This window comes from Laetiporus sulphureus (genome assembly GCF_001632365.1).
Source record: "Laetiporus sulphureus 93-53 unplaced genomic scaffold LAESUscaffold_18, whole genome shotgun sequence".
Lineage (NCBI taxonomy): Eukaryota > Fungi > Basidiomycota > Agaricomycetes > Polyporales > Laetiporaceae > Laetiporus > Laetiporus sulphureus.
Genome location: NW_024468527.1, coordinates 120,499 through 145,416, shown reverse-complemented (window position 1 = coordinate 145,416; position 24,918 = coordinate 120,499). Strand labels below are relative to the sequence as shown.

Here is a 24,918-nt window from a genome sequence, read left to right as displayed (position 1 = left end):
CTTTCGTACGCACTGGCGGAGTCCAGATTAGTGTGGCGGCAGCACAATTACGCTGTCCGACACGCTAGATGCTCGCTGTTCACGTATTCCTCGCACGCACCCTCGCCTTGCGACGTGTAATTTGGCCTTAGGCTGCCGCCATACCCATCTCCTCCCAGCCGTCTCGTGTCGGTGATGGTTTCGTGCAATGATGAACGTCTGCGATCATGTTTTGTCCCAGGAGGTCACGACGCCACCACGGATGCCAACGGCCCTGGCATGTTGATCATCACCAAATCATAGCGGGTTTCCCATCTGTGTGATTTGGCTGATCTCAAGCTGATCTCTTGTCGGCAGCATTGCATGCCGTCTCCCGACGTCTCTCAGATAGCCTGCACGTATGTATATATCATTATCGCAATGCACTAGAACTGGACAGAGCGGGTCAACCATGTAGCAATGGCCAAACGAGTGTACGAGTCACGTAGAGTACGACCCGAGACGCGAAGCGTCCGTCGACAAGGAGCGCGAGAACGACCGAAGGAGAAAGGAGCAATTACTGAAGCGACAATGCAAAACATGATAGATTATCCGGATAATCAGCCCGTAACGAACGGAAGCACCTCGCCAACGGAGGGGGACGTGACAGATAGTCCTGATTGACATAGGGTATACTGGCCTCACGAAACTGCTTTTCACACAGAGCGCGTCGAGACGCTCCAGGATCAGTCTCGGATTTCTGCCTGCGAGCCTTGGGCAGCAAGGCGGCTCTCGAGGTTCCTGCAGTACCAGCTCATCAATATCCAGAACGATAGATTACGGCTCCGCCACTCACCTGAGCGATTCCTCTTTGGCCAGCAGTTCCTGCCTCTTCTCATTGATCTCTCGCTGTACCCGCAATTCGATCTCGCGCAGCTATTGGTGAACTCACGATGATCAGCTCTCTCGGACATAGCTCTGGGTGAGTCACTTGCCTTCTCCTCTTCTCGACGGAGCTGCTCCTCCTTAAGGCGCACACTCTGCGTTGCCAGCTCTTCCGGCAGGATTGATGAGTCTCTGAAAGAGTCGGCCGGCATTGAGTTATTCAGGTAAATTGAGTTCATAAGAAACGTCACGCACGGGGCGTCTGCGTGGACTGTCCTGGATAGTTTCTCGGTACGGTACGTTTCGTACAGTACATCATGGGTCAAGGCCTTCAGGTCAGCCAAGTGTGTACTGTTCAAAAACCTTAGTTAAGCCCGACACGTCATGGATGATGAACTCACTTCAAGAGGGCTCCCCGCAGTCGGCTGAAATCTGAGTGCTTCGGATTGTCGACTTCGACAATTCCCCAAGGATATATTCTTGCACGGACGGGTTGTCCATCGATCTCAACTTCCTCTTCCGAGCCAATAATGGCGAAGGGCATCATGGCCTGCGAGCGGGTTTTCAGTGTGAAACGAATAACAGCATTTAGAAGACCACCAACACGAAGCTCGCTGTTGTCTTGGATCGTTTCCTCATCATCTTCCTCGATATCGTAAGGGAAATTGTAGACGGGGATGTCGTAGTATTCAATATCTTCCATGATCTGACCAAATCAGGTGCATTCAATGCTAAAACCGTGCAAGTCGATTAGAAGTGAATACCCACCCTCTTTTTGAACCCTCTAAGTTCACTTGGAGTCAAGGCGTCGGCCTTGCCAATGACCGGTATGACATTAACACGAGGTGAGAGCCGGCGCATGAGCTCGATGTCCATCTCTCTCAACCTTCGCGCAAACATTAGATCATCGCCCTCCATGGATAAAGGTAGCATTACATACGCGTGGCCGGTTGGAGGAATGAAGTAGAGTAAGGCATGAACCCTGTTGTCCCGGAAGCGAGGGTTACGCTTAATACGAGACTCCTCCGCGAGAATGTCGTCGTATTGGCGTTCAAGGTAACCAACAATCTCCTGGAAGCTGCATGGGATGAGACACACAAGATTCTAGCACATCGAGGAAGGACCCGGCATGCTCACGCAAACTCGTTGTCTATGTTGTCACCGAAACCCGGGGTATCCACGATGGTCAGGGCGATGCGGACGCCCTCCTCCTCGAGCTCTGCCTCATGACGTGTGAGAGGAGAGAGATTGCACGCAGTGAGTTGCGACACGTACCGACGTTGACAGGCTTGATCCTGATGCCCTCCTCAACATGCGCTGTCTCAGGGCTGTCGCAGACCTTGTGCGACAGGACCTCCGACTCACACAAAGTGTTCACGAATGTCGTGCGGCCCGTACCAGAGGCACCTACAGCAACCACAAAGGCATGAGCATCACGACGCGCCTAAAGTACAACGGGCCGACGCTCAACGTTGGCACACCGAGCGACGACCCGGAGTCGAGCTACTGACCAACCACCATGACGGTGAACTGGACACCTTTCTTGACCTTGTTTCTTGTGCGTCTGCCGGCGAAAGACATGTTGTAGGTAGGGTATGGTACGGCTGGGGACTGGTTGTGTTGTCGGTGAGGGCGACGAGATGGAGTTGCGAACTTGAAACTCCGCCATCCATAACGAGCGGCTTTGATGTGGCGATCAGCGAGCGGCTGCTCAACATTAATCTGTTCATTTTCCTCCCGCCCTATACCCCCTTGTCCGCTCAAAAGCGAATAGGCTGGACACCTCAACTTTTGTCTGTGTGCTGCGTTTGACTTTCTCCGAAAGCGATTCCCTCATAGTGTGGTGAATTCTATGGTCACTTTGCTGCGAGTAGCCTACAATACGTTCGTCCACAGACCTCCTGCAATATGTGCGCGAACGTTCTCTACTTGTCTCCCCCTACGTTCGACGGCCGAATCCTCAAGCACTGCACAAAAGACGGGCGCGAAACGTACGGCGACCAAGAAGTCTTATTCTGAACTGCCCAATGCACGCCTTACTCCCGATGGCAAAGTGGCTGCTCCCCTTGAAGACTGGGAGGGTGGATTAGAAGAACGTTTCGCCGTGAATCGTGCTAGTACCCGTGCTCATTCAGTTCGACGTGCGCCTCTTCGTCGATTGAAAGATTACATAGCTAATAATACACGAATCGAATCTATAAACGGACAGCCGATATCAATTCCGCAGAGAGTGGCTCACGAGCTTCTGGGTCAGATGAAATGACGCTGGATAACGAAGGCTTAAGTGCTGATGCAGCAGAGGAGATGGACATCCAAGCCGTAGATGAGTCCTCGGCTGATGGTCTGGAATCTCCCAGTGTACCCAAACGCCGTCCAAAAAAAAAGAGCCAATTGAACGCAGATGAGGCAGAGTTGAATGGTCATGCTGAGGATGCTACACCAGTCAAGAAAAAGAAGCGGAAGCCCCGAGACACTTCAACGACAGAAAGCGAGACCGGCACTGCTAAGAAGAAAGTGAAGAAGGTGAAGAAGAAGGAAAGCAGCGGTGACGAGTCCGCTGTCGATGAAGAAGGTGCATAATCTGCTAGTACTCACAGCTTATGATTATATACTCATCAAATTAATCAGACCGCAATCGCCCCCGGCTCGCCAAGGAGATCCTTGCGAATCTAAGGAAATTTCCTCATTGTATACTGTTGACGCGTGTCGGCCAGTTCTGGGAGGTCGGTGTGATTTATTTCATGCATCAGAGATTACCGCATTCTGAATTGCATAAAAATCCATAGAGCTACTTCGATCAAGCTAAGGAGGTCTCTCGTCTCCTAGGCATCAAGTTAACGAGCCGTACAATGGGAACACAGATCCCTATGTGCGGGTTTCCTCTTGCGCACCTTGACAAGCACCTGAAGAATATAATACAAAACCACAAACGATTCGTTGCGTTGTGCGAGGAGTTTCCTCCTGATCCCAAAGCTGGCGCCAACGCTGGATTCGACAGGCGCGTCACTCGCATCATTACCCCCGGCACTCTCATTGATGAGTCGTTCCTCAATCCGTACGAGGACAACTACCTGTTGTCCATCGCTTACTTTGGCTCGACATCATATGACCCGACAGACGTCGAGCACCGGCAGATGGGTCTGGCGTGGATAGACGTATCTACTGGAGAGTTCTTTACAAAGGCGTCGACACTTGATGAACTTCGCGATGAGTTGGTCCGCATCTCACCACGCGAGATTATTCTTAGCCAGGATTACACTCTCGAAGATTCACATCCCATCCGTCGAACTATTACAGAGGAGGGGTTCTTTGCATCGTACATTTCCCCATCCAAGAGTGCCAAGACGGATCCCTCTGAGTACAATCTCAGAGACAACTCGGGAGCAGACGATGTCACAACCCATATTGGAACATCTGTACCCCAATCAGATATTGTCCTTAGCGATTCCGAAGTCTATGCGGTCAGGCTTCTCACCAGTTTCCTGCAATCGAACTTGATGGAAAACATGCCCACGCTACCTCGTCCTAGCAGGGAAAGTGTGGAAGGGAGGATGCAGATCGATTCGCACACCATCAGGGCTCTCGAGATTCGTGAAGGACTAAATGACGGCGGTGCTACGGGTACCTTGCTGAGTGTTATCAAACGTACCGTCACAACCAGTGGCACCCGGTTGCTTGCTCGATGGCTGTGTGAGTTTCCTGATGCTCAACTCATCTGAGAGACGTTCCGTGACCATTATCATGTCTAGGCTCCCCGAGCACATCACTAAAGGAGATTCAAGCAAGACAGTCTCTGGTTGCTTTTTTCCATGCTCGACCCTATCTGTGCGAAGATTTGGTCCAGTTGCTGACAGACATCGAGGATGCTTCGCGTATTGTGCAACGTTTTCTCCTCGGACGCGGGCAGGTTAATGATCTCTCCGCAATCTGCAATACCATCCGTGCATGGATAAAGATCGAGGATCGCATCGAACTGGAAAAAGAGATGGAGAAGCGAGAGCGAGGTTCGATACAGGTGGATGACTGGAGCAGTATCGACGCTTTGATGCGTGGGTTGCACGACATTAGCCGCCTAGTAATCATCATAGAAGATGCTCTGACTGCCGCCGCGCGAGTAGGCAATTCTGTAGGTGATGATGATGCGCAAGCAGAAGAGGAGCGATCTCCCAATGCTAGGTCCCTTCCAACGCGCTATTCTATTGTGAAGGATAGATTGCAGTCACTCGGGGAGGAAAGCTGGTCGATTAAGCCTGGGTATGGCTTAACTCATCGCTGTGCAATCGGCCTGACTGACTCGATGCCAGATTCACAGACGAACTTCGTGCGTATCACACCACTTTGAAGGAACTTCTGGAGCGTAGGGAACAGCTTCAAGTCCGGCTTCAGACTATATATGGTAGCATTTAAAAGCTCAACAGTTGCGATTTTGGACCCTTCTGACAATTATTCACTAATATAGATTCTACTTCCCTCTCGCTCCGCTTGTCACCGACACATGGTCTGCATGTGCATGTTGGAAGGACAAAGCGTGATGCGAAGAAGCTGAAGGCTTCGCCGGAGTTCATTTTCATATCAGAGAACAGCTCCACGAGCTCATTCCAGTACAAAGTCAGTCTGATGACGCTTCATACATGCCCTGTATAGATATGTTCTTCTCTTTCAGGATTGGACATCGCTAGGAACGCAACTCATAGATACGATCTTGGCCATCAGCACGGCCGAGCGAAGGACGTTTGAAATTCTGCGGAATGAAGTACGCATGATCAATCTGCTTCACGGCGATGTTCACATCTATCTCGTCGCTTAGGTCACAGCGGTCAGTACCCAGTTACGGCACAACGCTCGCATTGTAGATGAGCTAGATGCCACCGTTGCATTCGCCAATCTCGCCAGCGAGATGAAGTTCGTCAGACCCAATGTCACTGAAGGGTTCGGATACAAATGCTATTGTCTTTTGAGCCGAGCTTATTTACGTCCGTCTAGAACGTCATTTCATGTTGTGAATGGCAGGCATCCTACTGTTGAACTCGGCCTTCTGACGTCTGGCCGAGTTTTCACGCCGAATACGGTGCTCTTCACTCCGGAGTCTCGCCTTCACATCATCACTGGCCCCAACATGGCTGGAAAATCTACTCTGCTGCGTCAGAATGCCCTCATCGCAGTCCTCGCCCAAACTGGGTCCTTTGTGCCCGCCGACTATGCCGAGATCGGTATCGTCGACCGAGTATTCTCTCGAATCGGTGCGAGAGACGATCTGTTCCGGGATAGGAGCACTTTCATGGTGGAGATGCTAGAGACGAGCGAGATTCTACAACGTGCCACTCCTAACAGCCTTGTAAGTACATCCGGCGCCCATCACTCACATATGGTGAACGATCTTTCGGATAGGTCATCATGGATGAGGTGGGAAGAGGTACGACGGTAGACGACGGCATAGCGATTGCATTCGCAGCTGTACATCATCTGCTTACAGTAAACGGCTGCCGCGCTATGTTTGCCACACACTTCCATGAGCTTGCTGACATGCTCGGATGCACTAACGACAGCAAAGGGCGAGGGTCCTTCGCCGGAGCCAGCTTCTTCTGCACGGATGTGGATGAGACTGAGGTGAGCGTTGCCTCACACTGTCAGCTGACCATCAAATAACGCTGTGCCCTCATCAGGACGGTTATTTCTCCTATTCGCATCGACTGCGGCCCGGAGTCAATCGCAATAGCCATGGCCTTAAGGTCGCTCAACTTGCTGGACTGCCCCAGCCCGCCATAGCCGTGGCGAAGTCCGCTTTGTCTTGGTTAAAATCGCACAAAGATGAAGTGCGGACAGCGCATAATTTGCAAGTCCTCGGACAATCACTGGCATCCCAATAGCGTGTAGTATACAATGTATGTGTCATCTACCACCGAAGCGCATATCTACCCGTACATATGCATATCAACTCATTTGCGAGCGGATGTGGTTCAATGCTGAACCTGCTCGCAACCATTTCAGCTGATCGCTGGACATGGTGTGTTTTGTGGGGACCTCGAAGACGTCGCCGTTGCGTCGAGTAACCTTGAGCTTGATCGCGGCATTGCGCACGCTGTTGAGCAGGTCGGCAAGCCCGACGGTCTCGACGATATCGCCAGCGCCTATTCGTGAGTAGTCGGCCTTGTCGGCGAACCAAAGGGGCAAGATGCCTTGTTTCTAGACCAGGTTCAACACAAACTCAGAGGACAACGCGTTTTTGCTTACTTTCAGATTCGTCTCGTGTATGCGAGCGAAGGATCGGGCGACAATCATAGCACACCCTGCGAATATTGTCATCGATTTTACAGACAGGTACGTGTAATTGTAGCCTACCATAGAACCTGGGCTGGAGAGCGGCGTGCTCGCGAGCACTTCCTTCTCCGTAGTTATCATCGACGATCAGCGCCCATGGCTGCTTGCGAGCCTTGAACCGTTTCGCGATGCCTGGGATCGTGTCTGTCTCGCTTTGCGAGGGGTCGTGATCGTGGTCAAATGCTATGTTCACCTCACCGCCCTCATCGTTGGTAGCCTGCGAGTATCGTTATAAAAGCAGAAGATGCAATATGGGAAGACGTCTGCATACCGTGATGACTAGAAGTGCATATATCGTTAGATTATTCAATGCTAACGAGGAAATAGGACAACATACGCAGGTTTTCGGAAATGTTCGTCAGATGTCCCTTATACTTCAACCACGGGCCCTAGTCACAGGCATTAGGATGAACGACCCCTTCTTACGAGGCACATCACAGCACGTACCGCAGCAGAGATATGATCCGTCGTGCACTTTCCCCTCACCCGCATCAGCACCTTCAAGCTCGGTAGCTCGAGCCCTCTGCTGTTCCCACTCCCTTCGCTAAAGTGGCTCGAGAACGGCTCGAGCAACTCGAGGCGCTGCGAGCCCTCCTTGATGATCACCTCGGTGTCTGGCTGGGGCGCGGGCGTCGGGCTCGGATAGAAGTCCGTCTTGCCCGAGGTGAAGCCGGCGGAAGGCAGGTCCTGGCCCTTCGGTGGGGAGAACTTGAATTGCTCACCGGAGGGCGTGGGGATCGTGTCAGTTATGGGGTTGAAGGATAGCTTGCCGGAGAACGACATTGCTGTGACGACGGTGGGCGAGGCGAGGAAGTTCATCGTGAGTCGGTTGCCGTCGTTGCGGGACTTGAAGTTGCTGTGAGGATGTGAACGTATGAGGAACGGTTTAGTGGGACTGAACAGAAAACAATTTCACCGGTTGAAAGACGTCAAGATGGCTACCAGGAAGTCTCCTCAGATCGTGCAAAACTCGTAGCTACTATCGCCACTCACCGTTCTCTTCACCCTTTTTATCTTCCCGTTTCCACTATAATCGCATCAGCATCGAGCACCGGCAACTCTATTCACCCCAGTATCGCACCTGTCCGATACACGGACCGCATGCATTTGCGAGCACAACCGCACCAATATCCCGCAATGCATCCGTAACCTGATCGCGCTCCATCGTCGCCCGAATCTGTTCTGACCCAGGCGTGCACAAGAACGGAACCTGACAATAACACAGGTATGAGCATTTAAATTCACGCATGGACAACTACAAATGCACCTTGACGCTGAGCCCAGCAGCCTTGGCCTGCTTCGCGAGATCCGCAACACTTGTCTAGGAATCACATTCGCAACGAGTTAGCGGCTGGCTACGACACTGCAGCTCACTGTAAAAGCGGAAACTCACCATGTCCTCGTACGAACTGTTCGTACACGACCCGATGAGACCAGCAGAGAGCTCATCCTTCCATCCCTGCCCCTTGATAAATGAGCCGAACTTTGATAATGGGGTAGCCAGGTCGGGCGTGAACGGTCCGTTGATGCTGGGTTCGAGCTCGGACAGGTTCTGCAATCAGAAAGACACTGAGTACATGATGTGGGAGACGAAAGCAAGTGGAATGTATGGTACTCACGATCTCGATAACCTCATCATATTCGGCACCTTCGTCAGCGGCGAGGAAACCGCCAGCCGCGGCCTTGTCTGCAGCGCGCGCGACGGGCGCTCGGCCAGTAGCGTGGAGGTACGCGTGCATATTTGGAGTGTATGGGAATGTTGACGTCGTTGCGCCAACTTCGGCACCCATGTTCGCTACCGTGGCCAAGCCTACGAAGTAGTGAAAAGATCAAGACCAGGCCAATGTAATGTGGAACGAGACACTGACCAGTGCAAGACTGATTGAAGACACCCGGGCCGAAGTACTCTAGTATTCTTCCTGTCCCTCCCTGTGTTATAGCACTGTTACTCGAACCAGAAAATTCACAAAATGTCAATGGATTACGCACTCGGACAGTGAGCTTTCCGGCCAGATGTAGAATGAGGTCCTTGGGCGTCGCCCATCCCGATAGCTTGCCAGTCAAATGGATACCTTTCGTACAGTTCAGTGCTCGAACGAGCATCACAAAGGTTCTACCCGCAGTGCATACCTACGATCTGTGGCGCCTTGAGCTCCCATGGGGTACCGGTCATTGCGTCGACGGCATCTGCGCCGCCGACGCCAATGGCGAGCATTCCGAGGCCACCGGCATTTGGAGTATGCGAGTCTGGTGGAAAGAGAGTTCATGAGCGGTTCGTGAGACCAGATCAGTCAATCAGTCCGTGTACCTGTTCCCAGCCTAGACGTATGTACAACAGTCAGAGAATGACAATCTGGAATGGAAACGCGGACGGACATGAGCATCCCAGGCGCGGCGTAGTTCTCCAGCACAATTTGGTGGATGATACCAGAGCCTGGCTTCCAGAACTCGATGCCGTACTTTCGCGCGGCGCTCTCCAGGAAGTCGAACACTTCCCGGTTCGATGCAATTGAGCGCTGCACAGATAAAGTCAAGTAGCATGTCATGTACGCGGTGACAATATATGAGATACCTTGAGGTCAGCGTCAGCACCATCGGCTGCTTGGATGAGATGGTCGCAGTGGATGCTGGTAGGTACGGCACACTGCGTCATGCCGGCACTCATGAACTGCAGGCTTAAACATACATGAGCTGAGGGCTTTGAAGAAAGCAGAGTCTTGCTCACAGAGCCATCCTTGGTGTGCGATGCGTTTCCCAAGGTGAGCCTTGACATAATCGTCCCAGAGTTTCCCGATCACACTCACTGAGCCGATGCATCCTGCATAGCGACCCGCTCTGGACTGAGCTGCAGGTATGTCTCTCCCCTCTTTAACGTCCCTTCTGCAAGACTCTTCTCCGGATCGGTGATATGGCTGTAGAGGATCTTCTCCGCTAGAGTCAGAGGCCGGTTCCCAAGGAGTCGGCGGACGACCGCCAGTCGATCCAGCAACTTTGCATAAGGAGGGGTAATGGACGCGCAGTTCTTCTCTGACACATCAGCATGCATGGCCAGACACCGTCTTTGAGATATTTGGCCCATGCGCAAGGATGAGAGGGTGCATCGAGCACCTAGACATCGACCGGCGGCCATGGTTCCACCGTTCGGTGGGATTCAGACGGCCCTGGCAATGTGTGAGATATCTAGTGCAGTGCGGCAAAAGCTATTTTGGCATATACCCAGCTGTCTGCTCGAAAACAGAGTGACTCCGACACGAGATGAATCTCGATCGACTGCATAAATTTCTGTCCCAATACTCGGAAGCACACGTGACCTCGATCGTGATCGAGGGTCGTCCAACGGCCTTGCGTCAATTTCCTATGGACAGCTTTGAACTTGCTCGTGATCTTCATCGGCTCTGATTCATTACAACATTCAGGATTATACCGAAGAGATAATTTAGGATTCTCGACGTAGGCGATGAAGTCGCACTCTCGTCGCCATCGCGAGGAACTGCCGTGACCGGCTTCTCCATGCATCTGCCCGGGTGGATCTCACTTTCTCGTCGCTCTTCCTCCTCTGATAGTTCGCATGGCCTCGATCGCCTGTAACACTACAGTCCTCATCTGAAGGAGTCAGATGAACGCTTTGAGGGAATCAATGTCTCCGTCGGCGTTCATAGGATGTCGAACATTCTCCGATAGATGACTCCTTTGCTGCCTAATTAACGAAGACTGGATTGGGCCCCCCCTGCGGTCAGTATGGTACAAGAAATATCATATCTGGCAATATCATTTCCCTCGTACTCAGTCCCCATCCACAATCAGTGCGCATTCACATGCAGCCAGCTTCACCCATGGTGGAAATCGCAGGAGCTATACTGGATGCTCTCAGCTGCAGATCTCCTCGGGTCATCGGCCTCAATCCTGTTCTACAATGGCGACCTCGTTGGGCGGCCCTACGATATTTGAGACTCATTCTGACAACGTATGGGATTTGGAGTTCGTCAATGCCCTAGCTTACCGCGTGCCTGCACGGACGTCCTCCAGCCTCGGCTCCTATCCAAACCTCAACACTGTGGATATCTCCGTATGCGAAGAACGCTCCTTCTGCTCAGTCGCATCAGGCGAGGCCGGAAGACGCGACATGCGTGGTCTCTTTGCTTTTGTCACACTGGTGGTGGACGATGCCTTGCAAAGTCCGGTCTTTGGTATATGGCCCTCTTGCCTTCGCATATACCCCAAATCGTAGTCATGCATATAACGTTCGTACGTCTGCAAGAAATAATTCCAGGTTACCCCGTCGGCAAGATGTGACTACAGGAGGACCGAGAACACAGAATTGTCACCACAATGGCTCTATATCCTTCCAGCCCTGCTCCCGATGATGCCAGTACTCTCCAGTGAACTCCCACTCATTGTCGCCCACCTGCTTAAACCATCGAGGTTTCCTGTCGGCGCCCCTCCGCCGTCTCTCGCGCTGCAACTCCTCTATCCGTTGCTTCTCTGCCTCCGCCCGGTCAATATCGCCTTCTTCGAGCGCTCTCACATCCGTTCTGTAGCGCGAATCTGTCGGCGGTAGATGACCCTCCAGATCCGGCGTGATCTCGTTCAGCGTGATACCAAAGGAGGTGAAGCCGTAGTAATCTGGCGCATTCTTCGGGAACGGGTTTAGCTTCCAAAGCACTCGAAGATGTGACGAATTCAGCTTTTGAACCATCTGCTCGTCCCACTTCCCTTCCAGGTGTGTCTCGGTCTTCCCCGAAGCAGATACGATGGCGCCTGAGACTATGTTGGACGGCCCCCAGTAGCCGCCTTCCTTGAACTCGAGGTTACAACGCAATCCAGTATCCGTATTCTCAATCGTCATCTTGCCGCAGTGCTCCAGATACTTTGTGCCCATCATGATATTCCGCATGAACGAAGAAGGCCTCGTCCTAAATTTGATGGTTCTTTCATCAGATAGTGGCATTCCTAACTCAACAAGTAGACGCACCACTCGTACTGCTCATCTCCTAGCCTCAGATGGATTGTACCTTGTGGGATGATCTCCAAGCTCTTGCCTGTCGCACTTAGAATTGAGCATCATGAAATTCAACAATGGAAGTGTGACGTACCCCAGAACTTGGTCTTTCCAGTGCTTGTGGCCCAGAGTTCCCAGCCTTCTCCTTCCGCATGATACGCAAGTACCACTGGATTATGGGATACCTTCTCAGCTACGAACATCATCCTCGGCTCCTCGAAGGTCTCAGCAAGCATTGGATTGCTAGATGCCGCATGAACGTTGTCAGTACGTAAAACACGTATATTACCGAGGAAGCGCACAAGCCTTTCCGACCAGTTCTATACTTTGTGTTGGCATAGGTCGATACAGCGAATGAGGCCACGTAGCACATGCGCAGCACGGAATCGTCTTCTTGTGCCGCTCGAGATAAGAGATCGAAATACTCCAGCTCCTCGGCAATCTTCTGAAGGAGCGTCAACGGCTCGTTGAAAGAGACGGGCATGGCCACTTGCGATAGGTCCTGAATAGCATGGTGAACAGAAGCCCATAAACGAACTCGCTCTGTCGTACCTTGCCTACATTCTTCTTGAGGACTGCGAACAAGCTGACTTCATCACCCACTGGCCCAGAAGGCAAGTGCGTTCGTCGCACTATTTGGCGTTCCTCCTTGCCAGTCTCAGGTTCCGGAGATACAGCACCTGCCAGCTCTTCTTCTGACGTTTCTGATGATATCTCCGAGCCAGCGTCGGTGTCCGCACTAGTATCCGTGCTGGATCCCGTGTCTGCCTGGTTGCTGGTACTCTGGCTGCTCAAATCCAGAATACTGCTACTAGGGCCTGATTCGCCCGGAGATGCGTCCACGACAAACTCTTCAGCGCCATCGCCTTCTTGTGCGTCGAACCAGACGCTGTTGCTGCCGCCGCTATGCGTGCTCAGCATCGACATTCGTCCGAGTTTCCTGCCCATGCTGTGGGCTGTCGTGGGCGTGCGTTCGCCATCTTCTTCTGGCGTATGAGACAGAGTATGTCCGTAGACAGAGTGGGTATCTAGTGATGTGGTTCCAGGCAGTGCCTTGACTAACGCGGAGTGTTGGTGTCTAAGAGTCTCTAGCGCGGCTTGTAAGCGATTATATGTGGATCCAGTAGCAGAACTAGTATCGGATGATGTTTCTGTTGTAGAGCTGCGTGCAAGACCATTATTGTGATGAGGTGCGGCTGGGTTGAATAACGATTCAGTATGGTTCGGTCAGCTGGCGAGTGAAGACGTACCCTTCTTGAATATCCCAAAGACGTGAGCGCCATGTTCCTTCGTGCGTTCCTTCTTGTCCTTTTCAGAACGTATGCTATTAGCCCTCTGTTTTGCTTCTTCATCTTGCAATGTAGTGAGTGCTTCCTGCATCTCAGTGATTGTCTGCCACACCGTCGTCAACTATCGGCTTAGAGTGGCAGTCCCAGCACTCACGTTACCCATCTCGTCCACAAGTGCCCCCACCCGGTTGTAATGCATTGGCCTTGGTGACGAGCGCACGGTGGTACGCCGTCCAAGGGTCGGCGCTGCAGACTGTCCGCCATCGCGAGCGAGGAACTTGCTATAATCCAGATGATGATTACTATACGCTGACTAAACCGATGCATCAGACCCACCGGAAGGCCGCCATCCACATGTCAAAGTCCTGCTCGCTGAGACACTTGATGTGGAACGTCGCATTGCCCGAATCAATGTGTATGTCCTTCCTTCCGGGTGTGCTGCAAATAGCTGCTTGAGGCAGGAATACCTGGTCGCGACTGGGCTGTCCAGGCTCGAAGGAGTAAGACAGCCATCCCGACTGCTGGAGCGTGAAGTAGCGGCGAGCGAAGCCTCACCATCCCACCTGGGTGAGAAGGCGCACAGCATCGCAGAAGCACAGAACACACCTTGCATCTTCTTGCGCCTCTTCTTCAGAACCCACCCCTTGCAGATGATCTGGTCCCCAGGAATCCCGGAAGGGCCACTGTGGCCAAACGGTGGCCTCGGGGACGCGTGATGTTGTTGCATGGCACGCTCGTTGTCAGATGTAGGTGATTATCAGCGTGTTCGACGAGGAGATGACAAGCTCAAGTAAGCACTGAGAGTACCAAGGAACCTCCAGCGGGGTCAAAGGATGAGGAGAGCGAAGTAGGTGGTCCTGAGGTGTCTCGGTACCAGACCGTTGGGTGTAACGCCGCGTGGGCTGAGGAGTCTATAAAGGAAGTATACCGCAGCGGCTGAGCTATAGCCCGCCCAAGGTAGATAGCACTTGAAGGAAGGAGGAGGATTATGTGATCAGGAAAGGGGTATCCCGCCCGCGGTGAGTGGGTGAGATGTGTCAACAGACATCGTCAGAAGTTGGTGTAATGATGCGGAGCCGAGATGCGACGCGGTACGCGCCATCTCCAATTCGTATCTCAACTCATCTCACGCTTTGCATATCGCACTCAAGAGAAATATCGACAAGAAATGTACTATGCTATATTCCATCATCGTGACAACGGACAATAGCAGCTGCGTATATGAAATACAAGGGTGCACAGGAGGAAAGCGATCATCATAACATGTAAATTAGTATGGACAACAGAAGGAAGGGCAGCGGTGGGTGTGCAATGTGTAACATGGGTAACCGTAGGTCATGAGAGCGTGAGGGTGTTGTACGCGTCCGTGATGTGCACCGTTCAAGAGCAGCAGCCAAAGCTTCGTGTACTCTCGGAGTCAATCCTGATAGGATCCGGGTAATCTACATATCTGCGGCGGGATGAGATGTTAGATGTCTGTACAACCTGGAGATATTCTGCACTTACAGTTGCTCTTCGGCCTCTTGTTGAAGAGCGTTCTTCGCAACGGTTTGGAAGGCCTGCTCGACGTTGATAGCCTCCTTCGCCGACGTCTCGAAGTAAGGGATATTGCCTTTCGATTGACACCAGGCCATCGCACGCTTCTGCGTTACCTAAGATGACAATGAATGAACTGCTTAATGGATCGCATTGTTCGGCTTATCAGAATACGAACCTGGCGCTTGTTCTCCTCCATATCAATCTTATTACCGAGAACGACGAATGGGAAATTCTCCGGGTCATGCGGGCTTGCTTGAATGAGAAATTCGTCGCGCCAGCTATCCAAAGTCTCGAAAGATTTTGCGCTGTTCACATCGTACACAAGAACGCAGCAGTCTGCACCACGGTAGAACGCGACGCCGAGCGATTGGAACCGTTCCTGACCGGCGGTATCCCATAGCTGAAGGCATGTGAGGTCATTGTTAATAAATCAGAGTCTTAGCGTCGCGCACCTGCATTGTCACCAGTCGATCGTCCACCATAACTTCCTTCGTCAAGCTACAGAATTAATGATCAATACGACGATACGTCATTCCGGTAAGGCAAGGCACGCACAAATCTGCACCGATGGTCGCCTTGTACTGATTGCTGAACCGCTTGTTCACGTATTGGTTCATGAGTGAGGTCTTCCCGACCCTGCCAGAGAGAAGCGGAGGGACACCATGATGAGACTCCGCATCATCACTGGAGGCTGGTTTCGAGACAATACGTACCCACTATCGCCGAGAATGATGACCTTCCGAACACCGTGTCAGCTTTCAGACCACCTCGAGCATATCGAGAGATGCATACCTTCAGAAGTACGCGACCCATGGCACGAAGAGTTCAGGGATTTGAGGCAAGAAGGTGATGTAAGCGGGGCAGAGTCAAAATGAGACACGTCCAGAATGGCGCGAACGCTGGGCGGGCTGTGAGATCTGAGATGGTCAGGATTTCAGCTCCGATTGAATTGTCCCGCCGCGCACGGTCTCCCACATCATCGTATCTACTACTAGCAGTATCACTCGCTACTCGCTGCCACCCATGGCAGAGCCCGCATGGCAGGAGACCCTTCGCGTCCGGCTCGTTGAGCGCAACGCGCGCGAGTCCGCGTACGCGTCCATCATCGAACAATGTATGTGTGACTCCCTGCATGCACCCCCATATCCCGATACCTCGGCGTCATCCTGACTTGTCGTGCTGTCGCTGTTGGTATGCGGCTGTATTTGAACGCTGAAAAGATCGCAGATTGGCACAGCAGACGAAACTCTTGAAGGAGCGGAATGCGTCTCTCCTCCGTGCGATGGGCACTGCACGCCCGAATCCCAGCAGTTCGACAGTGTTTGTTCCGGGGACGGCAGAAGAGTACGTCCGCATCGCTTCTTTTCGCGCACGCTTGTCTCACTTGATCAACTCAGAAATCCTGTTCGAGCAGCATATATTGCATCCCTAGAGTCGCAAATATCGTCCCTACGCGATGAACTAGCGACAGTATACAAGACACAGGGTCAGAATGCCCAGAGACTGCTGGCGATGAACGAGACTTTGCGGGAAAAGGAGGAACTCGCAAGGGTCGAGTCCGAGAACTTTAGGAAGGCTCGAGAGGATATTGCAGCGTTGCGGAAGAAGGTTGAGCAGCATAATGAGCTGATGGCCGAGAAGGATCGGACAGCCCAGGTATGTAATAACTGGGTTCTCGATTGCGTCCGTATATCCCACTTATCGTCCACGTTAGATCCTCCACGATGAGATTAATACACTACAGCTGGAGCTCAGTCAGATCGAAGAGCGCAACGCAACGCTGACAAAGGACAACGCGAAGCTGCTCCAGCGGTGGCTGGATGCAAAGCAGGCGGAAGTGAACAAGATGAACGAGGCGAACGAGTTCTACGAAGACATGCATTCGCGGAAGCAGGCAGCGACAAACGCGCCAGCAGATCCTGTGGACGAGGTGTTGTCTGTCTCGGAGTCGGAGTCGGGAAACGGGGATGCGAGGAACGAGTCCGGTGTAGCGACGACGAAGGATGGGACACCATCTCCGGTGGAGACGAGCGTGAGTCAGACACCGAATGGCTGATGGTCGATGAGTGATTCGTTTGTATCTTTTGGACATCTGGTCGTCGCTTTTCCCCTCTACGCTGGAACTCACCGCGCTCGCATACCCAGTCCGCTTGATATCCTACGATCGGCATGCCTCGACGTTCGCCAATTACACTACTATCTCGTGGTCTTTTATTTCTCACTCGCATTTAAATGCAGTTGTACATATAGTTCTACTATTTCAGTCTTTGCCGATCATGCCGTGTGGCTTGCGCACAGACTTCCGGGAATGGAGGCCGTTCGGCCCAGAAAGGCAACGTGGTTCGACGGGCACGCGAATGTCAGCCTCAACGCCAGCCGCATATAGTGACTGCCAGTGCTCCTTTGCTCCTCGTCTTCATTGTATCTCACCAACCTCTTACCTCAAGCACACAGGCGACACTCGACGTCGACTTCAACCTCAAGATGCGTGTACCGGTACTCGCTTGCGCCGTCTTCGCCGCCGCCCTCAGCTCTCCCCTCGTCGCTGCCCTTCCCCCGACCATTCTCCGCCAGGTCTTCTCTTCCGGCTCCTCGAACGCGAACATCGAACACCGTGCCTTGGGGGAGGCCTTCGACTCATCCTCCCTCAAGGTCGTTCCTCTTGTTGAGAAGGTCACAGGCGACCAAACGGATGGAAGCCCTGTATCCGACTTCGCCCAATCAGACTCGATTATTCCCGGTGCTATGAAAGCACGGAGTACGTTTGACCGATTGATGAATGCCATAGCCTCCCCCAACCAACACCACGCCCGCGACACTGCCGATGGAAGCACAGTCCCCGCTAGTCATGATCCCCTCCAGTCGCGCGACGAGCCTAGACGGCTTATTATCGGGACCGCGATGTCGAAGCCTGCCAAGTGCGTTAGTGTGTGGCTCATCGGCGGCTCATATCTGACAGTCGCTCTAGCATCGGTCCCAGACAGCCCTCGGAAAAACGAGCTCTGGATAAGGACACGGCTGGTGGCAATGCCTACTCGGGCTCAACTGGCGATGCCTCCGGCGGTAGTGTCGAATCGTCTCTCCACGAGTATGTATCCTACATTGCGTCTCTACATGACATCGGTTGACCTTTCTCCGGAACCAGCATGGCCTCCAACTTCCGTTCCGCCTATCCAAAGCGTACCGATGACGCAGACACGATGGGAGGAAACGGCTACACCGGTAGCACGGGAGACGTGAGCGGCGGCTCGATCTCGAACATCGCGAACAACGACGGCATGCCGACGCTCATGAACATCAACTCGAACAATGCCGGCGCCGGCGGCACGTCCGCGTCGGGCTGCGCGAGCGGCGGACACACGAATACCACTGGCGCCGGCGGTAACGCGTACTCTGGGAGCACCGGGAAGGCGGAAGGAGGGAGCGTGAGCAATGTCGGTGGGATGATCAACATGAATTCCAGTACGTACAGTGATGGAGGTCGCGCTACAGTATTTGTTGATAACTTTCGTTTTTATTTTTACAGACAACGGAGGTGCTGCAGGGACTTCCCAGAGCGGCTGCGCTACCGGCGGGAACGTCGGTGATGACAAGGGCACCACGACGACAAATGATGACACAGACGAGGACTGGATGTGGTAGTACAGTATTGATTTCATGCGCGTGACGATCTTTTCTTCGAGATACCACATCACTAGATACCCACAATCACTAGATACCCACAATCACTATACAGTTAATCTTCAGTGATTTAGATTGCGTGCTTCAAGTGAACGGCCCTGTGTGCCAGGTTGGTGAGAACGCGTTCGACACAAATCCATAGGGCTACAAATAACTGAGGGTATGATACACAAAGCTAGAATATATAAGAAACTCTGAACACGTCCTCCGCAATGGCCAGATGCAGATCAGAGTACACCATTGCCGCCGACAGCAGTCCCACTCTGGGACCGTCCTCCCGCACCAGGCACGTTCGATGCTCCCTCGCCGTTGATTACGTTGCCGCTCTCAATGACCCTGCCTCCTCTGCTGGACCCTACCGCCCCGGGATAGGCATTCCCACCGGGATGCTGCGGTGTGCCAATCCCTGGGATGGCGGCGCCTTGTGTGCTCTCGCCCGGTTTCCCCTCTACGTCGCAAACGCCAAGTTTAGGTATTTTCAGAAACGTTAGGTGCACGCATACACGCACCGGCTGTCACATGGTCGAGAACCGGGTCGTTCTCGTATGCAGAATCGACATCTGCGCCGCTCCGCGGTACACGAGCGCCGCTCATCTTGAGTCTTCGGATGAGCGCCTGGTGGTGGTGATGTTCGTCTCGGATGGCGATCTGGCTCGTGCTGTTGACGACTTCGTACAGGCTCGAGCGCGCGTCCGTGGGTGTGAGTGTGCTAAGTCCCCTGCGAGCCTGCGTGGTGCGGGTTCCGGGGTAGATGGGGTATCCGTTGGCGTTAAATGCGGGCTGCGCGATATCGTTGGTTTCGCCGGCGTTGGAGTCAATGGCGTTGTCGGAAGAGGACGTGTCGTTCTGACCTGGATCAAAGGGATAGTCGGATATCGTATTGTGTGCTAGTGGTTGCATGACGTACCGAGGAGGTCAGAAATGTTCGTATTGAAGACGTCGCTGCCTTCTTCCGGAGCGGCGTCTGGAGAGACGACACTCTCGCCTGAGCCGAGCTGGCCTGTCTGATCTGCGGGCTCGCCGTGGACGTTGCCTGTACAGGACACCCCTCCGTCTGGATTACCTGTTACCACTGTGTGAAGATTAACATCGTTGAATGACCTCTGATACAGTGTCAGAACGCACCAGCAAGCGGGCTGTTCTGCTCAACTCCTGCCACGTTCGCTGCGTTGGTATTACCGGTGTTGCAGCCTGTGGCACCGTCAGCAGGGCGGGGGTGCTCTGGTCTGGGCGGCGGCGCGTGTCCATCGTCCTGCCTTGCGTCAGCCCTGTCAGACCCGACTCTGCGCTCCCCTGGCGCCCTTCGCTCATGCGCGACCAGGTCACGGTTTGGCCTGGGAGGATCGTGCACGGCTGCATTTACGGTACCCAGACCGGCTGGTATGTCGCGACGCTTGCCATGCACATAGTTGCTGATCACCCCTGGTCTGTTCTCCAGGAAGTCTGCGGGAGGGGAGAGGCTGCCGGTGCTCAGGTCGGGGGATTTGGGGAAGTTGGCGGCGGACGCAGAGGAGACCGCGGCCGCTGCGATGAGCGAGAATGCAACCACAGGGCTGCGCATCTGAATCTACAGGCGTTAAAGGAGTGTATAATAGGTTGAATTAGAGCAACGCTCGACGATCGTACTTGAACACTGCTACCATATACGGAAGGACACCTTCCACAAAAGGAAGGTGGCCCGGTGATCGAGCAGAAGCAGCGGCGGGAGCTGAACCTTGTACGGATGTTCATAAAGGCCAGCTCACGCCGCCGTCGATAACTTATTCATTCCTATTCATCCTCACGCTCCCTCACACCGCTACCCCCGCACTCCTTCAACATGCGCAGCCCAATCATCGCCTTCTCCATCATGGCCGCCGCCACCGTCAGCCCAACTCTCGTCTCCGCCTTTCCGAATGGGAACGTCGTCACCCATCCTCGTGTTACCGAGGTCAAGCCACCAGGGTCCCTAAACTCGAACCCACTCCAGCTCAGACAACTCGAGGATGCCGCAGGCGGTGTACTTGGTGGTACCTCAGGCTTCTCTAATGGCCTCCCTGGTGGCCTCCTTGGTGGCGTCCCTGGTGGGGCCCCCAACGGCGTCCCTAATGGCGTCTCTAATGACGTCCCTAATGGCATCCCTGATGGCGTCCTGCCTGGTGATGCCGGCAGCCCAATCGCTGGAACCGGCCCCAATGCATCTGGCGCTGGGACTAGCAACACGCCTGAGGAGCCCGCCCAGCCTGCCAACCCCTACGATGGTGGCCGCGTGAATGACAAGCCCTCAGATACGAATGGTCAAACCCCCAACGAGACTGGCAGAAGAAATGGTCACACCGGCAGTCGTAAGTTGCTTGCGACCTGAAATCGATTCGCCTGCTAACTACCACCCAGAGGCTGAGATCCAGAACGTGGTCTCATAATCTACGGGATAGATTGACGAGGAGTGATACGTACTTGCAGTGAGGTCGCTAGCGATCTCATCTGGTGTCGGCGATACGTCTGTATGAGCGTCGGAGAAATACACGAGCAAGGAAAGCTGTAATTCTGCCTATTACATTGTCAGTGCACAGGCCGAAACGGACTAGTGCTGAGACAAATAAATAGGTGAGCTTATAAGACACAGGTGAACGTGATAACGATCAGAAAAAAAATGAACAAAGGAGTAGGGGAAACCCATTTCATCATAGAAAGAGCAGAGCTGCAGCTATGGACGAAACTGTGGCTGTACGAGGAACGACATTTTATACGAACAACAGTGGGGCTGTGCTGTGCAATATTTGTAACAGAGCACGTAGACGAATCATTGAGTCATACTGGCACAATTGGACGACGTAACTTTGACGACAATTGCTACATTCGAGATTGTTAGACGATCAAAGTCGATTTAAGCGGTACCCTGATGCTGAGGATCTGCCGCGCCCTGGCCGGCAGGTTGCTGTCCATAATAGCCTGCGCATACAGTACGTCAGCAAACCAGAACAGCTGAGTACAAGAACCTCTCACCTCCCCAGTAGTTGGAATAGTACTGGCTAGGGTCGGCGCCTGCCCACTGTCCCGTAGCAGCCTGTGCGGCGGCGGCGGCAGCAGCAGCAGGATCCGCACCACCTGTGGAAGCCCCCGCACCAATCGCCATACCCGCAGTGCCCGCCACAGGGCTGCCCATGCCCGCCGCTGCACCTCCTGGCGTACCTGTCGCAGCCTGGTTGGGGAAGCCACCGTAAGCGCCGAAGCCGTACTGGCCATAAGTGTTCGGCTGAGGCATGCCATACATCGGCTAAAATAGCAAATTCATAACAGACGGTCAATATATGCGCACGAGGTGTCTGGTATGACTGTATGGAGTACGCACCATGTTTGTGTATGGGGTTGCGGTGGGCGTGGGGCTCAGGGAGCCCGCAGACAGGGAGCCGCCACCGTCAGCGCGATCCTTGCCCCAGCTGCACTTAATGGGACGACCATGGACCATCTGACCTTGCAACTGCACGATCGCCATAGCGGCATGCTCGTGCGTGTCCAGCTTGACGAACGCGAAGCCGCGATCGGACTGCATGCGGATCTCAGACAGATAGCCGATGGACTGGAAGAGGGGGATGAGGTCCGCCTGCGTGCAGTAAGGAACCAGGTTGCCGACGTAGACGGTGGTGTTGTACGCTGGGGTCTGCTGCACGACGGACTCGTAGGACAACGGTCCGCCCTGGAAATTGATCGGCGCGGGCGCGCCACCACCTATCCCTCCGATGCGCGGAGTCCCAGCAGACGCAGAGGACGGGCCGCCTTGCGTCTTCTGGTTAGCCCAATTCACGCGAATAGCGCGCGAACCGAGCCATTCTCCGTTCATCGTAGCGATTGCCTGCTCAGCGTCGGTCTTGTCCCTGAAAGCGAGGAAACCGTAGCCACGAGACTTGCCCGAGTTCATGTCCCACATGACGCGGGCATCAGAGAGGGTGCCGAATGCGCTGAAGGCTTTTGCGAGGACCTCGTCGTTGACCTCGGGACTGAGGTCGCCCACGAAGACGTGGTAGTGGTTGCTCGTGTCCTCTTTGTTTTGCTGACCCTGGTATGCCCAATTGACACGGATCTCGGTGTCAAAGATCTTTCGTCCGTTCAACGTCTGCAGAGCGGTCTCGGCGGCTCGCATATCCATATATTCGACGAAGCCGTAGTTCAGACCACCGTGCTGGTAGTTGCGGTCCGGAATGATTTTGACGTGCTGTACGGGCCCGGCCACAGCAAAGATCTCGGTAAGCATATACTCGGTGACTCTTGGGCTCAAGTTGCCAACGTAAAGGTGAGCCCGCCTCTGCTAGTCAGCAAACGTCACAACGAAAACCGCCGATCAAATTGCCGGAGCGAGATAAAGATGAGCTATGACTGAATGAACGCGGGAAACTGCTACTTACGGGTGCCTCAGCCGCGGCCATTGGACTCATCGAGTTCATGATGACAAACAGACAATGAAATCGTTACGGCCTGCGAGAGGGGACGATGAGAGCTTGTCCGATGGGGTTGCGATGATCGGGAGATATTCACAACAGGAAAATTGACTACAGAGCAAACGCGAGTAGGAGATAAGTCCGATATGAGACAGAGGAGACAAAGAGGGGAAGAGAGGAGGAGAGAGAGGAGAGAAAAATGGGAGAATAGAGAGAAGCGGACAGCGAGACGATGGCAGTCAGGAGAGGACCGTTGTGTTCAGAGCAAAGAGCGCTTCCCTGGGATAAGCTCGTTCGGACATCTCCGGGCCCGATTAATCAGATGCAGCACAGGCTCACGAGGCGCTTCTCACGAATCAGCCTTACATACACGACATGCGCAAACGACAAAGTCAATCAAATGAACTACTTCTGCGTAGGTACACTCAACAGCACATTCCCACCCCCGCTCGGAATATACGTAACATTCGGGTTGTTCGCCAAAGACTGCACAATCGCCTTGCTCGTTTCAATCTTCCGGAACGTCACAAATGCCTCGCCCGCCTTGTCCAGCGCCCGCGAGATGGTCGCAGCAGCCTCGGCCTCACCTTCTGCCCGGACAACTGCCGCCTGCCGCTCTTGTTCCGCCTGAAGAAGTAGTTCAGCGTCAAGCCATCCAGAAAAGTCACTGGATGCTCACCTTTTCGACGATGAACTTGGCACGCTCAGCATCTGGATGATGCTCAGCACGTGAAACTGATTGAGGCCATGAAAAACATACCTTGCTGGGCAATTTGCTTCGCTTCAACAGCCTACACGTGGTCAATCAGCGTTTGTCAATGAGATAGCATACATTAAACTGACCTGAGTGAATTCCTGCAGTCGTGTGATGTCATGAGTGATCGCGCTTGCCGGTCCGATGTGAAGGGCGTACCTTTCCGAAAGTGAGATGGGTGATGGAGACATCCTCAAGCTTGATGTTGAACTCGCCCGCACGCTGCAGCAAGTCTTCACGGATCCGAGATGAGACCTAGGCAAGAGTTAGGGATAAGAACGACGTCCTAGTTTTTCTTTACTCACCACCTCCCGTTGCGTGATCAGCTCGGCAGCATCAAACTGAGCCACGATGGCTTTCAATACTTCATTGCCAATGGAAGGTAGGACCCTCTCGTCGTAGTCCAGACCTAGGCTTTGATAGATTTTGGAAAGGTGCTCGACGTCGGGCCGTGAGAGCACGCGAAGAGTTATAGAGACCATCTGTAGATCTTTTGAGCCAGTGGTGGTGGAAATGTTCTGCAATAGTAGAATATGAGGGTCAAAGACGGGGAGGTGCAGATACAGAACGCAAAAGCTCACGCGGGGCTTGATGCGGCAGTCGTACAATATGGCGCGTTGAAGCCATGGAACGAGGAAATGCGTGCCCTCCGGCTTCGCCTGGATTTAACGAGGTGCCTATCCTGAGTATGATGGCTCGACAAGCCCGTATTACTGGTGTGCCCCATACCTTGTTCATGACTCCTTGGAAACGGTCGAACATGACGGCACGGTAGCCTCCTGGGACATCATAGATGCTAGCCTGTATGACTGCCGCGGCGACAGCCACGGGCACTGCGCAGCCACAGAACAGTCAGGGTGACTTGAATACAAGCAGAGTGCCTCAGACTGACCGATGAGCCGGCCTGCAAATGAAGGGAGAGCCATGGTAGTAGGAGTGAAGCTGCAGGACGCGTTTTGTGCCGGCGGGCGCGTCACTTTCGATCGCCCACGCGCGTGACTGGGCGCCTATAGTGGCCACACACGTATACTTCAACTTGCGAGAGATCACTTTAGATTGAGCGTGCATGGTGCAGTCCAC

General features: G+C 53.6%; 13 protein-coding genes across 13 annotated transcripts in view; 5 read left to right on the top strand and 8 right to left on the bottom strand.

Annotated features, from left to right (window-relative positions):
• Positions 1 to 252: 252 nt before the first annotated feature.
• On the top strand, positions 253 to 673 carry LAESUDRAFT_137962 (uncharacterized protein). The gene is made up of 2 exons (XM_040901315.1): positions 253 to 281; positions 337 to 673. Exon 2 carries the CDS (start codon positions 439 to 441, stop codon positions 640 to 642), a length of 204 nt encoding a protein of 67 aa, XP_040764542.1. The 5' UTR covers positions 253 to 281; positions 337 to 438; the 3' UTR covers positions 643 to 673.
• Positions 371 to 2,490, bottom strand: LAESUDRAFT_678804 (GTP binding protein). Its single transcript, XM_040905692.1, is given in 12 exon segments — positions 371 to 759; positions 815 to 894; positions 911 to 921; positions 950 to 1,035; positions 1,099 to 1,194; positions 1,245 to 1,393; positions 1,448 to 1,549; positions 1,612 to 1,729; positions 1,784 to 1,921; positions 1,981 to 2,062; positions 2,119 to 2,250; positions 2,355 to 2,490. The coding sequence occupies 12 exon segments, from the start codon at positions 2,422 to 2,424 to the stop codon at positions 705 to 707; spliced, it is 1,119 nt and encodes a 372-aa protein (XP_040764541.1). The 5' UTR covers positions 2,425 to 2,490; the 3' UTR covers positions 371 to 704.
• Positions 2,491 to 3,102: 612 nt separating this feature from the next.
• On the top strand, positions 3,103 to 6,710 carry LAESUDRAFT_743154 (uncharacterized protein; the record flags this gene model as incomplete). The annotated part of the gene is made up of 11 exons (XM_040911241.1): positions 3,103 to 3,415; positions 3,472 to 3,566; positions 3,630 to 4,533; positions 4,593 to 5,097; positions 5,148 to 5,239; positions 5,303 to 5,451; positions 5,507 to 5,596; positions 5,651 to 5,772; positions 5,827 to 6,178; positions 6,232 to 6,450; positions 6,507 to 6,710. 11 exons carry the CDS (start codon positions 3,103 to 3,105, stop codon positions 6,708 to 6,710), a joined length of 3,045 nt encoding a protein of 1,014 aa, XP_040764540.1.
• A 32-nt stretch (positions 6,711 to 6,742) lies between these two features.
• On the bottom strand, positions 6,743 to 10,416 carry LAESUDRAFT_137506 (aconitate hydratase). Its single transcript, XM_040901312.1, has 21 exons — positions 10,378 to 10,416; positions 9,966 to 10,322; positions 9,887 to 9,895; positions 9,734 to 9,836; positions 9,538 to 9,677; positions 9,470 to 9,480; positions 9,292 to 9,408; positions 9,151 to 9,233; positions 9,030 to 9,090; positions 8,781 to 8,971; positions 8,555 to 8,713; positions 8,429 to 8,482; positions 8,243 to 8,371; positions 8,155 to 8,188; positions 8,078 to 8,099; positions 7,609 to 8,017; positions 7,499 to 7,550; positions 7,433 to 7,440; positions 7,183 to 7,378; positions 7,075 to 7,130; positions 6,743 to 7,026 (listed from the first exon to the last, which is right to left on the bottom strand). Exons 2-21 carry the CDS (start codon positions 10,289 to 10,291, stop codon positions 6,775 to 6,777), a joined length of 2,412 nt encoding a protein of 803 aa, XP_040764539.1. The 5' UTR covers positions 10,292 to 10,322; positions 10,378 to 10,416; the 3' UTR covers positions 6,743 to 6,774.
• A 935-nt stretch (positions 10,417 to 11,351) lies between these two features.
• LAESUDRAFT_725561 (uncharacterized protein) lies at positions 11,352 to 14,516 on the bottom strand. Its single transcript, XM_040908843.1, has 9 exons — positions 14,056 to 14,516; positions 13,786 to 13,999; positions 13,604 to 13,730; positions 13,411 to 13,552; positions 12,713 to 13,356; positions 12,463 to 12,662; positions 12,255 to 12,403; positions 12,134 to 12,200; positions 11,352 to 12,074 (listed from the first exon to the last, which is right to left on the bottom strand). The coding sequence occupies exons 1-9, from the start codon at positions 14,174 to 14,176 to the stop codon at positions 11,483 to 11,485; spliced, it is 2,256 nt and encodes a 751-aa protein (XP_040764538.1). The 5' UTR covers positions 14,177 to 14,516; the 3' UTR covers positions 11,352 to 11,482.
• Positions 14,517 to 14,590: 74 nt separating this feature from the next.
• Positions 14,591 to 15,872, bottom strand: LAESUDRAFT_812484 (uncharacterized protein). Its single transcript, XM_040914410.1, has 7 exons — positions 15,781 to 15,872; positions 15,702 to 15,724; positions 15,544 to 15,624; positions 15,441 to 15,486; positions 15,164 to 15,388; positions 14,956 to 15,101; positions 14,591 to 14,899 (listed from the first exon to the last, which is right to left on the bottom strand). The coding sequence occupies exons 1-7, from the start codon at positions 15,799 to 15,801 to the stop codon at positions 14,830 to 14,832; spliced, it is 612 nt and encodes a 203-aa protein (XP_040764537.1). The 5' UTR covers positions 15,802 to 15,872; the 3' UTR covers positions 14,591 to 14,829.
• A 107-nt stretch (positions 15,873 to 15,979) lies between these two features.
• On the top strand, positions 15,980 to 17,263 carry LAESUDRAFT_725557 (ATG16-domain-containing protein). Its single transcript, XM_040908842.1, has 4 exons — positions 15,980 to 16,102; positions 16,209 to 16,332; positions 16,386 to 16,644; positions 16,703 to 17,263. Exons 1-4 carry the CDS (start codon positions 16,012 to 16,014, stop codon positions 17,042 to 17,044), a joined length of 816 nt encoding a protein of 271 aa, XP_040764536.1. The 5' UTR covers positions 15,980 to 16,011; the 3' UTR covers positions 17,045 to 17,263.
• Positions 17,264 to 17,359: 96 nt separating this feature from the next.
• On the top strand, positions 17,360 to 18,710 carry LAESUDRAFT_137380 (uncharacterized protein). The gene is made up of 5 exons (XM_040901311.1): positions 17,360 to 17,379; positions 17,436 to 17,906; positions 17,957 to 18,076; positions 18,134 to 18,450; positions 18,515 to 18,710. The coding sequence occupies exons 2-5, from the start codon at positions 17,473 to 17,475 to the stop codon at positions 18,628 to 18,630; spliced, it is 987 nt and encodes a 328-aa protein (XP_040764535.1). The 5' UTR covers positions 17,360 to 17,379; positions 17,436 to 17,472; the 3' UTR covers positions 18,631 to 18,710.
• A 71-nt stretch (positions 18,711 to 18,781) lies between these two features.
• On the bottom strand, positions 18,782 to 20,262 carry LAESUDRAFT_812482 (uncharacterized protein). Its single transcript, XM_040914409.1, has 4 exons — positions 19,795 to 20,262; positions 19,577 to 19,741; positions 19,179 to 19,520; positions 18,782 to 19,117 (listed from the first exon to the last, which is right to left on the bottom strand). The coding sequence occupies exons 1-4, from the start codon at positions 20,228 to 20,230 to the stop codon at positions 18,897 to 18,899; spliced, it is 1,164 nt and encodes a 387-aa protein (XP_040764534.1). The 5' UTR covers positions 20,231 to 20,262; the 3' UTR covers positions 18,782 to 18,896.
• Positions 20,263 to 20,518: 256 nt separating this feature from the next.
• On the top strand, positions 20,519 to 21,071 carry LAESUDRAFT_758975 (uncharacterized protein; the record flags this gene model as incomplete). The annotated part of the gene is made up of 2 exons (XM_040912525.1): positions 20,519 to 20,993; positions 21,043 to 21,071. The coding sequence occupies 2 exons, from the start codon at positions 20,519 to 20,521 to the stop codon at positions 21,069 to 21,071; spliced, it is 504 nt and encodes a 167-aa protein (XP_040764533.1).
• Positions 21,072 to 21,535: 464 nt separating this feature from the next.
• LAESUDRAFT_736681 (uncharacterized protein) lies at positions 21,536 to 23,090 on the bottom strand (the record flags this gene model as incomplete). The annotated part of the gene is made up of 4 exons (XM_040910709.1): positions 21,536 to 21,600; positions 21,655 to 21,925; positions 22,001 to 22,954; positions 23,052 to 23,090. The coding sequence occupies 4 exons, from the start codon at positions 23,088 to 23,090 to the stop codon at positions 21,536 to 21,538; spliced, it is 1,329 nt and encodes a 442-aa protein (XP_040764532.1).
• Positions 23,091 to 23,489: 399 nt separating this feature from the next.
• LAESUDRAFT_743148 (uncharacterized protein) lies at positions 23,490 to 24,789 on the bottom strand (the record flags this gene model as incomplete). Its single annotated transcript, XM_040911240.1, has 9 exons — positions 24,731 to 24,789; positions 24,568 to 24,671; positions 24,420 to 24,497; positions 24,144 to 24,356; positions 23,998 to 24,093; positions 23,928 to 23,939; positions 23,845 to 23,875; positions 23,764 to 23,795; positions 23,490 to 23,711 (listed from the first exon to the last, which is right to left on the bottom strand). Exons 1-9 carry the CDS (start codon positions 24,762 to 24,764, stop codon positions 23,490 to 23,492), a joined length of 822 nt encoding a protein of 273 aa, XP_040764531.1. The 5' UTR covers positions 24,765 to 24,789.
• An 87-nt stretch (positions 24,790 to 24,876) lies between these two features.
• The window catches only part of LAESUDRAFT_699630 (uncharacterized protein), a 2,611-nt gene continuing 2,569 nt past the window's right edge, over positions 24,877 to 24,918 (bottom strand). The window contains exon 15 of the mRNA XM_040906388.1: positions 24,877 to 24,918. Within this exon, the coding sequence (XP_040764530.1) occupies positions 24,885 to 24,918 (34 nt within the window). The 3' untranslated portion in view covers positions 24,877 to 24,884.